The 15,424-nt window shown below is 37.3% G+C and overlaps 1 protein-coding gene across 6 annotated transcripts in view; it reads right to left on the bottom strand.

Moving 5' to 3' along the window:
* Positions 1 to 340: 340 nt before the first annotated feature.
* pigg (phosphatidylinositol glycan anchor biosynthesis class G) overlaps positions 341 to 15,424 on the bottom strand; it is a 37,100-nt gene continuing 22,016 nt past the window's right edge. For 2 of the 6 annotated variants that reach the window (XM_043674249.1, XM_043674250.1), the window contains exons 8-13: positions 13,387 to 13,668; positions 10,962 to 11,416; positions 7,317 to 7,505; positions 5,967 to 6,273; positions 3,300 to 3,463; positions 341 to 1,809 (exon numbers count right to left, since the gene is read on the bottom strand). In XM_043674249.1, coding sequence (XP_043530184.1) covers positions 1,581 to 1,809; positions 3,300 to 3,463; positions 5,967 to 6,273; positions 7,317 to 7,505; positions 10,962 to 11,416; positions 13,387 to 13,668 — 1,626 coding nt within the window. In that variant the 3' untranslated portion in view covers positions 341 to 1,580. Of the gene's footprint in view, positions 1,810 to 3,299; positions 3,464 to 5,966; positions 6,274 to 7,316; positions 7,506 to 10,961; positions 11,417 to 13,386; positions 13,669 to 15,424 lie in introns of those variants that run through there. The other 4 variants (XM_043674252.1, XR_006309076.1, XM_043674251.1 and 1 more) reach the window with 4 other exon arrangements.

Below are 15,424 nucleotides of genomic sequence, written 5' to 3'. Positions count from 1 at the left end.
AGCAGACTTATGAAAAAACATCTTTTGTTTTACTAATTCCTGTTTATAAATCACACAATCTAGTTCATTTACACATTTGTTTTTGAAAAAATTAGTGTAACTCAATTTATTTAAATGGCATGGGATCATTAACAACCTCATTAATGCCATTGTGGTTCATCTGTCTGCCCCAGTGTGCAGAAAGTATCCCTAGACAAAAGTGAGGATTGCAGATGCTGGAAATCAGAGTCTAGATTAGAGTGGTGCTGGAAAAGCACAGCTGGTCAGGCAGCATCCGAGGAGCAGGAGAATCGACGGTTCGAGTCCTGATGAAGGGCTTTTGCCCGAACTGTCGATTTTCCTACTCCTCAGATGCAGCCTGACCGGCTCTGCTTTTCCAGTACCACTCTGATCTAGAAATTATCCCTGTCTACTTTTATCAAATCTAACAATCCCCCATCTGTCCTGATAGAATAAGCTATGTAACTGGTGGCAAGTGTAGAATGATTTGTATATTAGTTCTTGTAGAATTTTAACACTGGCTGCACTGAAATTCTGTTGGACAGATGGGGAGGACAGTATAGAAATGCAACTCTACATTTTGTCTTTGTACTTTAGGTTCTTGTAAACATACTTAAAATCACCTGATCTTTCCCTTCTCAAGTCATAACAGGTTCTGAAGCATGCATGTTTAATCCCAGTTATCCATTTAGTTTCCCATTGCTGCAGGATCTGCCATTCTTGATGTCGTGGACTAAGTTAGACTCAATACAACAGGTGAGGCTGAAGTAATAATCTGCTTAAGCTTAATCATCCAATTTCATTTACTTAGAATAATGTGAATTCAAGTTAAAATGCCATATAATAAAGTACAAACCTCAAAAACAATGGCAAGATTGATGAGCTGAGTATTCTAGCCCTTAATAACATTTTTTGAAGCATGAATTTATTTAGTGTTGGTCTGGGGTTGCTGAATTATGTAAACTTGACTCATAAGACCTGTTGGTCTTTGCTAATGTATTCTCATGGACCAGAGCCAACTGTTCTACCAAAAATTAATTCAAATGAAATTTCTTGAAACATCGTGGTGGGTTCAAATCTAAGGCAGTCACCAAAACAGAATTTTTACGAGGTTGGTTTAAAAAAGAGAATGTTTGATATTTGAAATTTGCTGCTACAACCTGTTTTGTTAAAGTCCATAAGTTATATTTTCAAAAAAAATAGGTTTTTGAAATAAAGGTATACTGAAGAGTATGGAAAGAGGAGTGAAAATAAACTGTTTGCCCATACGAAAAAGAGATCCCGCATATACAATGTGTTAAATGCTCTCAAAAAGGAAGACACTGTTCAATAACTTCAGGGTTGGGGTAAGATAATAAAACTAATCTTTGGTAGCAGCAGAAAATAGATTCATTGTTGTCCATACTCTTTCACCTCTTAAAAGTTCTTTTGGGTGCAGATGTTTAAGAGTTATAAAACAGAAGCGATAGTTTTATATTGCAATTTCACACAATCCCAACTATTTGCTTTCACAAGAACTGAAATTACATTATAGATTTTGAAAATTTTTACAAATATACACATGAATCCAGTACACTTGATCACTTTTTTAAGTTTGTTATCATCCGTTTCTGATCCATTGCTGTGAACATGACACAGGCTGCTGCTGTCACAAGTGTATGCATACCTTCGTACAGCAATTTTGGAGAGAAAACACTCCAGACAAATAGATGATAGCGAAGAGAGGTAACCAGAATAATATAAACTGACGCTGGGATTGCTCGTAATAGAACTAAACAGTAACAGCTGTGCCCCACTGCTGCAGAATACCTGTCACGGGAAAAGCAAGAAAGCTTAACATGAATAACATTGCTGGTCAAAACCTGCTTAGGCCAAGATTAATTGAAACTGTAACCCTACTTTTCTCCTCTCATTTTCACACCTAGTGGCATGTGAGGCAAATTAAACACATGGCTACATATCTCTGGGACAGCAAAAAATATTAAAACCAAGCTGGTTCACTACCAAACAATAGGGTCATCATAATTTTTACCAATAGAACTTCTGAATTTTCAATTTTAAGAACTATATTGAAGACATTTGACAGGGAAAGCCATTGATATAGCAGTTAAGGATCCTTTATTGAAATATCCTGTGATAATGCCCTGGAACTGTGATGACTGGCCTCTGACAACTATAACCATCATTCTTTGTGTCAGGAATAACTTCAGTCAATGGGTGATATTTCCTTGGAAAAATAAATCCAACCCTGAAGTAATCAACACTGAACTCATGCTTTAAGTAGATCACAAAAGGAAGATGGCTACTTTCTTACTAATGATCCTGAACAAAGCATAGCGATGAATAGAACAGTGTTAATCCTAGATATAACTTTATGCATCTTTAATCTGTTATCCATTATGGAAGAACATAGCTATATGTCATGCAGCAACAACTGTAGAATTCAACTTGAAAATTGTATAGTTATTAAGTTAAGTCATATTTAGTATTCAAAGTGGATAGTACTGCAAAAAGAGATAAGATTAAAAGTAGTGCCCAAATTAAACAAGTTGTATTTATCTAGTACCTTTATCGTAATAGCGCATCCTAAGGTACTTAACGGAGGTGTTATAAAAACAAAACATGACATCAAGTGAACACAAAGATTATTAGGAAGGTTGGCCAAAAGCTTGGTTTTAATGGGTGTCTAAAGGAAGAAAATAAGATAGAAAGCTGGAGGTTATTTCACAGATTTAGGCTTAGGTACAGCCACCAACAACGGAGCAAATCAAAAATGAGCTGCTCAAGAGGCCAAACCTAGCACAGCAAATGCAGAGGATTGTAGGAAGATTAGAAATAGGAAGGAGCCAGGCCACAGGGATTTAAAAATCAGGTTGAGAATTTTAAAAATGAAGCTTTATTTAAGCAGAAGCCAGGGTGTGTCAACAAATACAAGGACGATTGTTGAACAGGATATGGGCAACAGAATTCTGGGGGAACATACAAAATAGTTGATCCAATTGCATTTCAATTCAACATTTCCATTCACTAAGATAATCTTGAACTCCCTTGCCAAAAAAAATGTATTGCTGCCTGCCTTAAATAGTGTTCCAAAGTAGCACAAACCTTACAGATAAAATTCTCTACTCTGTCCAAGGGAAACCTTTAATTTTAATATCCCATCTAACCTCAAGTTTAAATTTATTTGTTAGATTTACAAAAGACTAATTTCTGATCTGGGATTATGAAGAAGCTGTGATTTTTTTTTTCCCCCTTTTTTAATATAGATATCAAAGGACAAAAACTAAATAAATCATTACCTGTTTCTTTCTGAGCTCATGTAACATGTTAGATGCACAGCCCACAGTAGTGGGCCTATATAAGTGCTGAATAGTGTAAGGAAGACTGCTGGCAATTCCACATAATTCTCGAAACCCACAAAACCAGCTGATACGTCCACAGTTGCAATGCTATTCGAATTTCCCTGTACAGAAAATTAAAGTTCAATGAAATTAAAATGATTGCATATCTGATTTTGAAGTTACCTCTCCAATATAAACGGACTGCCAGAAGTGGCAGAACAGATACAAAAAAAAATTGTTGATTTCATCTGACAATTTACAAATGAAAGACCGTTATTGTACAAAAAAAAATCAAAAACAGACAGACATCAATTCTAAAATTCATTTGTGCTAAAAAACAAAGTTGCCACTACATAATACAGATGAATTTTATCTTCTAGTATTAAATCTAAGATAAGATAGGTGAGGTGGAAAAACTGTGACCTTTCAATGCACTAAAACATACTGACAGATTTCTTACGGTTGCAATCTGCTGAAATATATCATTAAGTCTGACTTGTTTAATGGTGGAATTTTGAACATCAAACAAATTAAAGTTGCTAAAACAGATGAATAAGTTTTGTTATGTTTACAAACCAGAGAAACTCAGATCTGTAATGCTGTTAAGAACTGAGAAAGAAATAGTTTCATTTTAATTTTCATGGCTGAAAAAATATTAAGACATTCAAGGCCTCCATAGATAGTGCTTTTATGTTGCTTCAACTTTGTTGTAGATATGTTTATTTGTTTAATGGCTTAGGTTATCTAGGGATAGATGAGTAAGGCTGTGAAAATTTCACGCAATGATACCTTGCAATGCTGTGCTGATAGGAGTAAGTGTAAACCAAGTGTAAGGGGCATTAATACAGGAGATAATGAGAGAAACTATTGTAACTGTAATGTGAAATCATCATTGTGTGCTTCCTCTAAGTAGCTTTTCCTTAAAAATAACTAAGCAAAGACTCTGGTGTCTATAATTTTTATATCTTGCACAGAGACAACAGCTCCAAGCTTGTTTTGAGCAGTACAAATCAGAAAATGATGATGATCATAAGAAAATGAAGATCCTGTACACCAATACACTGAACCCTGAAGCTGCTCTGTTTTGTGGAATATGATGACAGTGGATGAATATGATAGTGCACAAGATTAGAAAGATTGTATTTAGGACTTTTTTTTGTGGTTAAATGATAATAAATGAGTAGCACCTGCAATATGTCTAACATAAGTTTTCATAATAACAGGCAGCTTTTTCTTTTGTAGGTAGGTTATAACTTTTTGGAACTCAAAATCTGGATATTTAATTTATCCTTTCAGTAGCTACAAGTACACAGACAGCTCATGTGATGTCTTGCAGTGCATCACTGGTACAGCTAAGTCAATGCTACAGAGCTTTCACAGAACGAATCAAATGTTAGGAATGCAAAACATACTTAAACTGGTCTTGGCATACTGTTGTTGCACAAAATTAGGGAAATTATGAGGTGGCACCCTAGTACTCAGCTCAGTAGTTGTAACACAAAGTCTGCCATAGGCTTTGCATTATCACTGGGGCTGTCTGATCATTTCCTGTAACTGTGCATTTGGAGCTGACATTCCTGGTACGAGTATAATGATTCCAAGATTATCCTAGCATTTTAGCAACCAAAAGGATGCAGACTCTTCCACTTGGGAATCCATTCTGTTGTATAATTACAAGTCATTATGGAAGTTTATTTTATCTGAAACTGATTCTAGAACTTTTATGAATCCATGATATCAATATTAAATGGTCATGTCAATACATGCAGTTTGGAAAATTGCATCTTCAGTTATAGGACACTGTCTTGTTAGTTCTAAATGAACCTTTGAGATTTCAAACAAAAGGGAAAATTTAAATTTGCAGCACAGCAAGTCTGAAACTGTTATGATGATGACTCTGCTCATTACCCCGTCCTGCCAAATACTGTAGAGTTCTCTTCAGAGTCTGAGTTAGTGCAAGCTAATAAGAATTTGATATTCATTTGAAGATCAGAGGGACCCTAGTGTGCATCTCCACAGGTAGAAGGGCAGGTGGATAAGATGGCTAAGGCATTTGGGATACTGCCTTTATTTGTTGAGACATGGAATACAAGAAAAGGATGGAGAACTGTATAATTGGGCCACAACTGAAGTATTGCACGCAGTTCTGGTCACCACATTATTGGAAGGATGTGACTGCATGAGAGAGACTGCAGAGATTTACCAGGATACTGTGTGGGCTGGAGGGTCTGAGCAGTAAGAAAAGATTGGATAACTGGTGTTGTTTTCCTTGCAACAGTGAATGTTGAGAGGGGAATCTGACAGATATATAAGGTTAAGGGGCATTGGGTAGGAAGGCACCTTTTGTCAAATAGGTTTTAAATAATTCAGGACAACCAGAAAGGAGGAATCAAAATCTTGAAAAAAGCTTTAGTGAAGTTAGTTTTGCATTTTTCAGATAAAATCTTTTTGAGTTTTGTAACAGTCGTAAGTGCATTACTAACTTGGAAACTGATGTTGGTGGTAAATAATTGGCATCTTATTAAGGTCCAATAGCTTAAAAACACAAAACCATCATCCTTTGTTAGAAACTAAGCCTTGGAATTATGCATGCTTAAAATAAAACGAGAGAGAATAAAAATGTACCTGAAAGTAAAAAGAAGCCTGGCCAAACCAGTAATATATTATGGTAATTTGTGCTGCATCATAATCCAGTATTCTCCATATAAATTTTGTTAAAATTAATTGAACGACAAGGATAAACAACAAGACTGGCAAGTTGTGAGGGCGAAGAAGCAGTGCAGCCAAGAGCACAAGTCCATTGTACATTTCCCAGAGTCCCCTGTTTGTTGTCGTGTCAGGAAAAGCGAATGCAGATTTCAACAGGTCTTTAACTCCCGTAAAAAGGATTCCGAGGATAAACACATAAACAAAACGTGCTTCAATAATTCCCCTAACAAAAACAAAACAAAATGGTGCGTTTGTAATAGGAACAGTACAATTCACCAATGGGTTGAATGGCTTCCTCTGTGCAATAAATGACTCTGACTTTGAGTTTGCACTAACTCAGATTCTGAACAGCACTCTAGTTAGATCTAGTCTGACATCTTTCCACATATCCCTACAATCATTCCTCCTACAAGTATTTCTCTCTTTTCACCATCCTAAAAGATGGTATTCTAATCCTATCCATTGTAGTTTTCCACTAGTTGACTCTGGCTCTTTTGCCAACTCCTTTCAATCTGTGTCTTCTCATTATTTCTCTCTATTAGCTGTACACTTTTCATGATTTTAAACACCTAGTATCAGACAAAAGGGGCAACAGCAATACAACATTTGCAACACAGGATTATAGAAAGCACAACCTTGGAAACCACGTTTCTTGAGTGATTCGACACTGATAACAACAGTTACAATACATGGTGCCCTTCTCAACCCACACCCCACATCCTTCACACTAGCTAGTTAAGTCAGAAGAACTAAAAAGGAAATCTCCAATGATCCATAGTCTGCCGACAGTGACTTTATGCTTTTGGTCAACTTGAGGAACAACGTATGTAAAAACCATCACCAAGTTTGAGTTTTCTCTACTGTGAAACAGTGCAAGAAACTAATGCAAGTAGACTGTCAACTGTCCAATATGGAGTACATACTCTTTCACTTAAATTCTGAATTTGGGTAAATAAAGTACAGATTGACAAAGCAAAAACCTATGGTAAAACAATTACCAAAAGAATTCAACTAGTTTAAATCCCAGAAATTATTGGGAACAGTAGTTAAACATTTTCGACTGCTTCTCCAACCAGCAGATGTGGAGCAGATCAGGAAGAATCCTAGTCTCCAGTCCTACTCCACCTGGATGATGATCCATAGATAATTATTCAATTTATATAACATATCTAAAATTATGAACTTAATTCTTTAAATGCAATGCTTAAATTGTGACATTAATCTTAACAAATGTGACAACTCCTTCAACATTATCAAAGAACTTACTTTGAAATATGTTTATCTGGATTCCAGGGGAATGTTAGGTTTCCAATTGCTGCCCGATAGCAGTAAATTCCCACCAACCCCAGTGCCAGTGCTACTTTAGAAACAGTGGAACATGTCCTCTGAACCAAAATAAAGATCAAAAAGAGCGATACTGCTGCCAGTATGGAGAGTGCAGTTCTGTGACTGGAGCTGCAAAGCAAAAACATGTAATCAGCATCTGTTGAACCAAGTTATCAAGATAACTTGACCAAAATGAAAGATTGCTGGAGAAACTCAACAGCTCTGGCAGCATCTGTGGAGAGGAATTAGAGTTTGAGTCCAGTGACACTTCTTCACCACCACTGTCCACCACCCCCTCAATTCATATTTTGGAAATACTGTAATTTTACATGATATAATGGCTTGGATTCTACAGTAAGAATAGCAATGGGGCTGTCAGTGCTCACTGTTATTCGAGAATAAACCGGATAGCAACTTTATTAATTGTACATAGAGTTAAATGCAGAAATCAGGAAGTTGCTTAGTTGCCTTGTTTCCCGAAAAGCTTTGCTCTCAATGTATCTCAGTAATAAGAGCGTGAAATTACGGTACTTACATGACTGATGCTGATTAAACTCAATAGAGTTAACGCTTGTCCATACCAATATAAGTAAATTTGTACAGCCATGATCAGTCTTTCTTACTGTTAAACATCCTCTCTGGCACTGAAAATTAACTAAAATGTGGAGTCTAATTTCTTCAGATTTCAGTTATTGGTATTTTATTTTTAAAACCTTTTTTTCCTAACCTAAGTTGGAGTCTAATTCATGATTGATAAAAATCTTTGTCAAGATTAATTACTATATAATATATATTTTAAATTAAGTGTTCAGAAAGAACTAGAGAATCTTTAAAACATTTTTATATTTTCTGAGATTACCAAACGGGCAGCACGGTGGCCCAGTGGTTAGCACTGCTGCCTCAGCACCAGGGACCCAGGTTTAATTCCAGCCTTCGGCGACTGTGTATGGAGTTTGCACATTCTCCCAGTGTCTGTGAGGGTTTCCTCCCACAATCTGAAGATGTGCAGGTGAAGTGGATTGGTCATGCTAAGTTGCCCCATAATGTTCAGGGATGTGCAGGCTAGATGGATTAGCCATCGGAAATGGGGATGGGGGGGGGCTGGGTCAGGATGGGATGCTCTTTGCAGGAGTGAGGTAGATTTGATGGGTCGAGTGGCCTCTTTCTGCACTGTAGGGGATTCTAAGATTCCATTTTAAAAAATTGTATTAAAATGAAGTAAATAATCTAAATGCATTCCACCAATTATAAATAAAGCTGGAGGGAACATGAGTTAGAAACTAAAGAACCTACTTGACCAACTGTTTATTGAGGAAAGGACAAGCTAAATACACAGTAGAAACCTTACAATATATCATTCTCAAGCTTTTCAGAGGCACTGAACAAAGTTCTGGATTTAAGAATATATATATATAGGTAGGATTAAATCTATGGGTGTACATGATAACTTGTTCAATCCAATATGAAATTAGTTGCAAAATTGGAAAACAATTAGTACTTGTCGGAGCAGTAATGTTGGAATGGAGGCAAGGAAATGGAATAGATAGAAGAGTGTATGGAGTTCAGGCAACAATGCTGAGCCTAATTCAGCTTTTAATTTACAAATGATTTAAAGTTAGAAATCCAACTTAAACAAGTCAAGTCTGATACTCAACTAGAGGGAGCTGTTGTATTGAAGGAGACAGGTTATAATTGACAGAATGGTGGTTACAAAATAAACAACAGAATAAAAAATAGAAACAGAGTAGGTCATCCAGCCCCTCGAGCCTGTTCCACCATTTAATGAGATCAAGGCTGATCTGTGGCTTAACTCCATATACAGTATCTGTCTTTGGCCCATATCCCTTAATATCTTTGCTGAAAAAAATGTCAGATTTAAAATTAACAACTGATCCTGCACCTACTGTAGTTTGTGGAAGAGAGTTCCAAACCTCTCCCACCCTTTGTGTGTAGAAGTGCTTCCTAACATCTCTCCTGAACAGTCTGGCCCCCTACGGGCGGCACAGTGGTTAGCACTGCTGCCTCACAGCGCCAGAGACCCAGGTTCAATTCCCCCCTCAGGCGACTGTCTGTGTGGAGTTTGCACATTCTCCCCGGGTGCTCCGGTTTCCTCCCACAGTCCAAAAATGTGCAGGTTAGGTGAACTGGCCATGCTAAATTGCCTGTAGTGTTAGGTGAAGGGGTAAATGTAGGGGAATGGGTTTGGGTGGGTTGCGCTTTGGCGGGTCGATGTGGACTTGTTGGGCCGAAGGGCCTGTTTCCACACTGTGTAATCTAAAAATCTAATCTAAAAAAAAATCTAATTCTCAGACTGTGACCCTAGTTCTAGAATATCCGACCAGTAGAAACTGTTTATCTTTATCTACCCCGTTGTTTCCTGTTAATATTTTGAAGACTTCCATCAGATCATCCCTTAACTTTCGAAATTCTAGGGAAAACAAACCTCTGTGTAATCTCTCCTCATAACTTAACCCTGAAATCTAGGTATCATTTTTATAAACCTACAAGTGGAGTACTGCAAGAAGCACATAGAATAATAGACGGAATAAAAGACACAAACTGTTAACCATGATGATTAAAATACTACAAGCTGCAAGAAACAATAGTCATCATAAATATTACAAATGATGTTGAAATTGCTACAGTTACAGTGTCATGAAGTCTAGAAAAGGGATGCACATATAAGTTTAAATGCAAGAGAATTAGAATAGATAGCAGCTGAGCTTTTATATTCACACATTGGGTTGTGAGATGTGGTTATGCACTTCCAAGTTTCAGCAGTTAGCGATTGATGCAGAACCAGATCATATTTAGGAACAGTTAGATATACAGTTGCTTTATTGTCCTTCAATGTGGAGTAGGGCAAACTGGGGTTCAACAACAGAAAGGGTTGCTTCAACCTGTTTTTATGTGGTAATTTCTGTACTATTTTGAGATTCATGAATTGTTTAAAATATTGCTCAGCACTGAACAGCCATACACACACAAACTTAATTGTAGCATTTATAGTGATTACTGGCCATTGTGCTTAGACTTAAAATAGCTAATTTTCAACAAAATTATTTTGCAAAAGGTTGATTATAAAACATGGAAAAAACAACTTGCGTTGATGTAAAGCTTGTTATGACCATGTGATGTCTCAAAGCATTTTTCAACCAATGAAGAACTTCCACTTTTGAAGTGTAGCCATTATTGTAAGTGGAAGAAACATGGCAGTCAGTATCCGCACAGAAAACTCTCACAAGAGCAATGTGGTAACAACTAGTTAAATTGTTTTTGTGATATTGACTAAAAGATATATATTGGTCGAGATAGCAGTAATAATGCCCCCAGACCTTTTCTCACTGGCGCCATAGAATTTACCCAGGGAAGCAGATGGGACTTCAATTTAACCTGTCATCTGAAAGGCAGCAAATTTGACAGTGCAATGCTCTCTCAGTGCTGGAATGTCACCTTTCACTTTTATACTTGCACATGGAAGGGGACCCGAATCTTGCGAGTCAGAAGCGAGAGTGCTACCAACTGACAATTTCAATGTTTTGTATGTCGAGAAGGAATCAAATGCAAGACTATACTTATATCTACCTAGTCAGCCAGTGGCCAAAGTCTGGTTTGTGAGCCCATTTAATCCCAGTCTGGTTGAGGGAGCGGAGTACCCGACAAAACACTAGGATAATCCAGGGGCTCAATAAAGTCAGCCACTTTTCATAGCTTTCACCTGAACGTGTATAACCTTTGGATGTATCATCTTTCTGGTCACAACTAGAAGTTTCAAATAAGCCATGGATAGCAGTTTGCTGTTCATGGCAATCATCGTCTTCTGGATTCTTGCTTTGTTTTGATTTGAGGTCATTGGCTACAAAGTATTTTCTGCAGACATCTTGAAAGAGCACCAACAAAAGCGTGTTGGTAAGGAAGTACCACGTTTGATGTTCTTCTTCTATAAAACTGCTGGATCCGAGGCTCAAGGTATGTCCAAATGTCCCAAGTAACAGAAGCAAATCTAATTCAGACCAGCTCGAATTGGCTGCTGCACAACTCTGTGCGGGAAAGAAAACACACAAGTTAATAAGAAGTTACACGACAGAAAACTGTTTTAATGGATTTGTTCAACAATTGTCACTGATTTTACATCAAATTCAATTACATTATAAATTTTGTATAAATTTAGAACGTCAGCAAACAGTAGAAAAAAACATGAAAATTCAAGACATGCTTCAATGTTATTAAAAATAAAAATCACAACAGGAACAGTAAATAACCTCAGGTGGAAACTTCTAATCCATGGGGTTGGGTGAATATAATAAATACTGTTCACATACAAATAACTGTCCTATTATTGACCCACAACATTAATTCTACTAACACAAGAATCTGCAGTGAAATGGAATGTTGGACAGCTTGTGCAACTTGGATCAACACTGTAATAAATCCACAAATAGCACCCATGCCAGCAGCAGAGGAGGTATTAACAATCCAGAGAAAAAAAGCAAAATTTCCAATATGGCCCAACTGGGCATTTTAGCTCTTACATGAGAAAATAATGAAGATTTTATATTCACCAATCTTTTCAACCCCATTTCCTTTGGCCACCAACACAACCTAAACTTGAATGCAGATGTCATTCCTGCTTCAAGCATTGACCCAATAATTAATTCCACAGCCTGAACACCTTCCCTTTCCCCTTTATTCTATCTTCCTTAAAATTTAACTTGTGTTGACAGCCCCTTCCTCTAGACCCTCAATTAAGAAAGAGCACAAATAAATAGGCTATATATTTATATGTTCACAACCTCAGGGTATCCCAGTGCCTGTAAAGTGCTTTGAGGTTGAATTGTAGTCACTGCTTGAATGTTGGGAGATACAAAAAATAATCTATTTTAATGACACTGATTGAGAGATAAATATAGGTCAGCACATCAGGGAGAATACTCTTGTTCCTCTACTTTCAGATCTACATGACATTGTAGGCCTGGTTTAATGTTTCATCTGAAAGATGACACTGCTGACATGACAGCAGTCTGTCCTTATTACAGTCTAAATTATGTGCTCAATTCACTAAGTATGACCTTGAACCTACAACCTCCTCGGACACAAGAGTGTTAGCACTGAACCATCTGTGACAGTCTGCTGCCTTGTACCCTGTTTTAGCATTACATCATTTACAAAATACAGTCACCACATTTCCCTATTACTGTGCCACATAACAGAAAATGTAAATTCTTAAGTTTTCTGTGAATTTGTATTTCCTCATACTGGGTAAACTTCTAGCAAACGTGCACTGTACTCTCTTTAAAGACTCATTATACCTCCTACAATGTTTCCTAACAACCTTCTAACTGATAGCTTAATATTTTACACAAGTTCATCATTAATACCTGTAATAAAATCCAGAATATAATTTTTATGGTTTTATCAATTGAATCTAACACCTTCATTACCCTATAATATGGACCTCCAAATTCCTCTGGTCGTGGACAGCCTAGAGCTTATTTTCAGTCACAGTAAAATTATCAATGTTTATTTCTGGAACATTTTCACAAGAGCTCCACTAGATGCTATTCTCTCATCTTATCAATATCCTTTGATTTTTAAAAAAAAAAGACAATTAAGTAGACCTCCCATTTTGACATCGGCTGTACATGTTCAACCTTTGAGGTTGTAAGATCTGGATGAACTGCACAGATGAGGTAAAAAATTAAATGGTCACAACCTGGACAAATGAATCCATTCACGAGCCATGAGTCACTCCTTTGTACTTTGTCATTTTGCGATATCTAACAAAATGCACAGGTGCCAAAATCTAAACATTTGCAGCAAGTACCTTTGCAAAGTTTAGAGGGGTATTTCATAGCACTAATGTGAAGAATTCCAAGCCATAAAAACACACAAACCTATAAATGGACAGTGGACTCCTTTGCACAAAGTCAAAACTTCCACTTAATTTGTGTAAAGAGAACTGCTGGTATTTTCCTCAATTCTCTGACACATTTCAATATCAGTGAATCACCTTGTGTTGAGGCTTCCCGTTTGTAAGACGTTTCCAAAGAGTTGAAATCAGCACACACTGCAGGGCAGATATCAATACAATCACTGTTGCAACAAGTAGCCAGGATACATTGCAAAAGTAGCAAGATGTCTTTGTCGATGTACATACGATAATATGAATAGCTGTCAACATCAGACACAGCAGATAGAACAGGAGGGAGTAGAATGCTGCTGACAATGGTACTTCAAATTCAGCAGTGCTGCCCAGTGCATCTGGAGTACTTACTATCAGAAGGAGAATAACCTAAAAAATATAAACAAACGTCAGATACAAATGAATTTCTCACAGAAACTAAGAAATAGGTTAAAATTTCATTAATACATTCACCATGTAGCTGGTAGTGGTATAGACACCTGTAGTTTTGGAGCTTGTCAAACTCCAGCCAGCAGTAGAAGTGCACAATTGCACATGTGAGTTGAGGTGTATATAATTGATCTGAATAAAACTGCTCAATAAAGGTTCATAATTTGATTAAAATACTTGGTCTAAGGATTTTGAAGACACCAAACGTATGTGGTTGTCTTGATCTGAGAATGTTAGAGAACTCAGGATTTCGACACAGCAACAATGAATATGAGCAAACAGCAAGATTAATAGAATGTGCATTTTGAGGCAACAGCATTTCCCTTCTTCGTGGCCGCGGTTTTAGGATTAGAGGTACAATAAATGCAAGCTCATAAGATGCTGCAGTGCATCCTGTAAGCAAAATGCATTGTACATCAATCAGTAAATGATCTTATTTGGATAGTATTAGGTTTCTGACTGCAAAAATCCAGGTCCATGTTCTATAACACTCTTGCCTGGAGTTTTGGAAATAGGAGAAATTCACTGAAGCATTATGAAATGAAGCACAAATCTCAATCTTTGCTTTGTGCTTGGAATCAGTGTTGGTTCTGTTAAGTTGCTCATCAATGACAATCCTGAGTACATTAAAGGAGTAGGCGTGGGGTAAGGTTATAGCAGTGAAGAGCATAGGTAAGTGAGTTGGTTCTTTATGTGTGAGGATAAACAGTGCCTGATACGTGAACGAGACAAATGTCACTTGTTAGTTCAAACCCGAATGCCATCCAGGTGCTTCTAAAAAAAGTATTTATGGGATGTGGGTGTCACTGTCTAGGTCATTATTTACTCATTTCCCATAGGGCAACAACCATATCGTAGGTATGTAGGAAACAGCAGTTTCTTAGCCGAAAGAATGTTAGTGAGCAGATGGTTTTTCTAGCAATAAACGATGGTAATCATTCTTAATTGCAACTTATTTTTATTGAATTCAAAGTCCACCATCTGCCATGTCAGGATTTGAACCTGGGTTCCCTAAACATTATCTGGGTCTCTGGATTAATAGCCTGTAGATAATAGCACTGGGCATCACCTACCCCTTGGTGCTGACAAAACCTTCACCATGTCCTGTACACAGGATTACTTCAAAGTATCATGTTCAGTGAACAAGATTGGCTTGACATTGACATTAATGATGATGGGATCTTTAACAGGAGTCACCTTTATTACCCAAGCTATGAAAGATTCTTGCCTTTGTTTTGCATTCATGGGCTGGGCTCTTACCACAGTTGAAAAAAACCACCTATTGGATGAATATTTTCTCAGATCTGGAATTGGCATTCAAAGACATTTGATATACTGGAAATTTCAAATAGCCACTAGTTATCATGAGAAATCTTTAAAGGTTACAGCACAGAAGTACTTTTTGTATGAGTTATAGAGTCATAGAGATGTACAGCATGGAAACAGACCCATCGGTCCAACCCGTCCATGCCGACCAGATATCCCAATCTCGTCCCACCTGCCAACACCCGGCCCATATCCCTCCAAACCCTTCCTATTCATATACCCATCCAAATGCCTCTTAAATGTTGCAATTGTACCAGCCTCCACCACATCCTCTGGCAGCTCATTCCATACACATACCACCCTCTGCGTGAAAAGGTTGCCCCTTAGGTCTCTTTTATATCTTTCCCCTCTCACCCTAAACCTCTAGTTC

The sequence above is a fragment of the Chiloscyllium plagiosum genome, chromosome 32 (assembly GCF_004010195.1).
Source record: "Chiloscyllium plagiosum isolate BGI_BamShark_2017 chromosome 32, ASM401019v2, whole genome shotgun sequence".
Classification (NCBI taxonomy): Eukaryota; Metazoa; Chordata; class Chondrichthyes; order Orectolobiformes; family Hemiscylliidae; genus Chiloscyllium; species Chiloscyllium plagiosum.
Note: the sequence above shows the minus strand (reverse complement) of the source record. Positions and strands in the feature narration are given on the sequence as shown.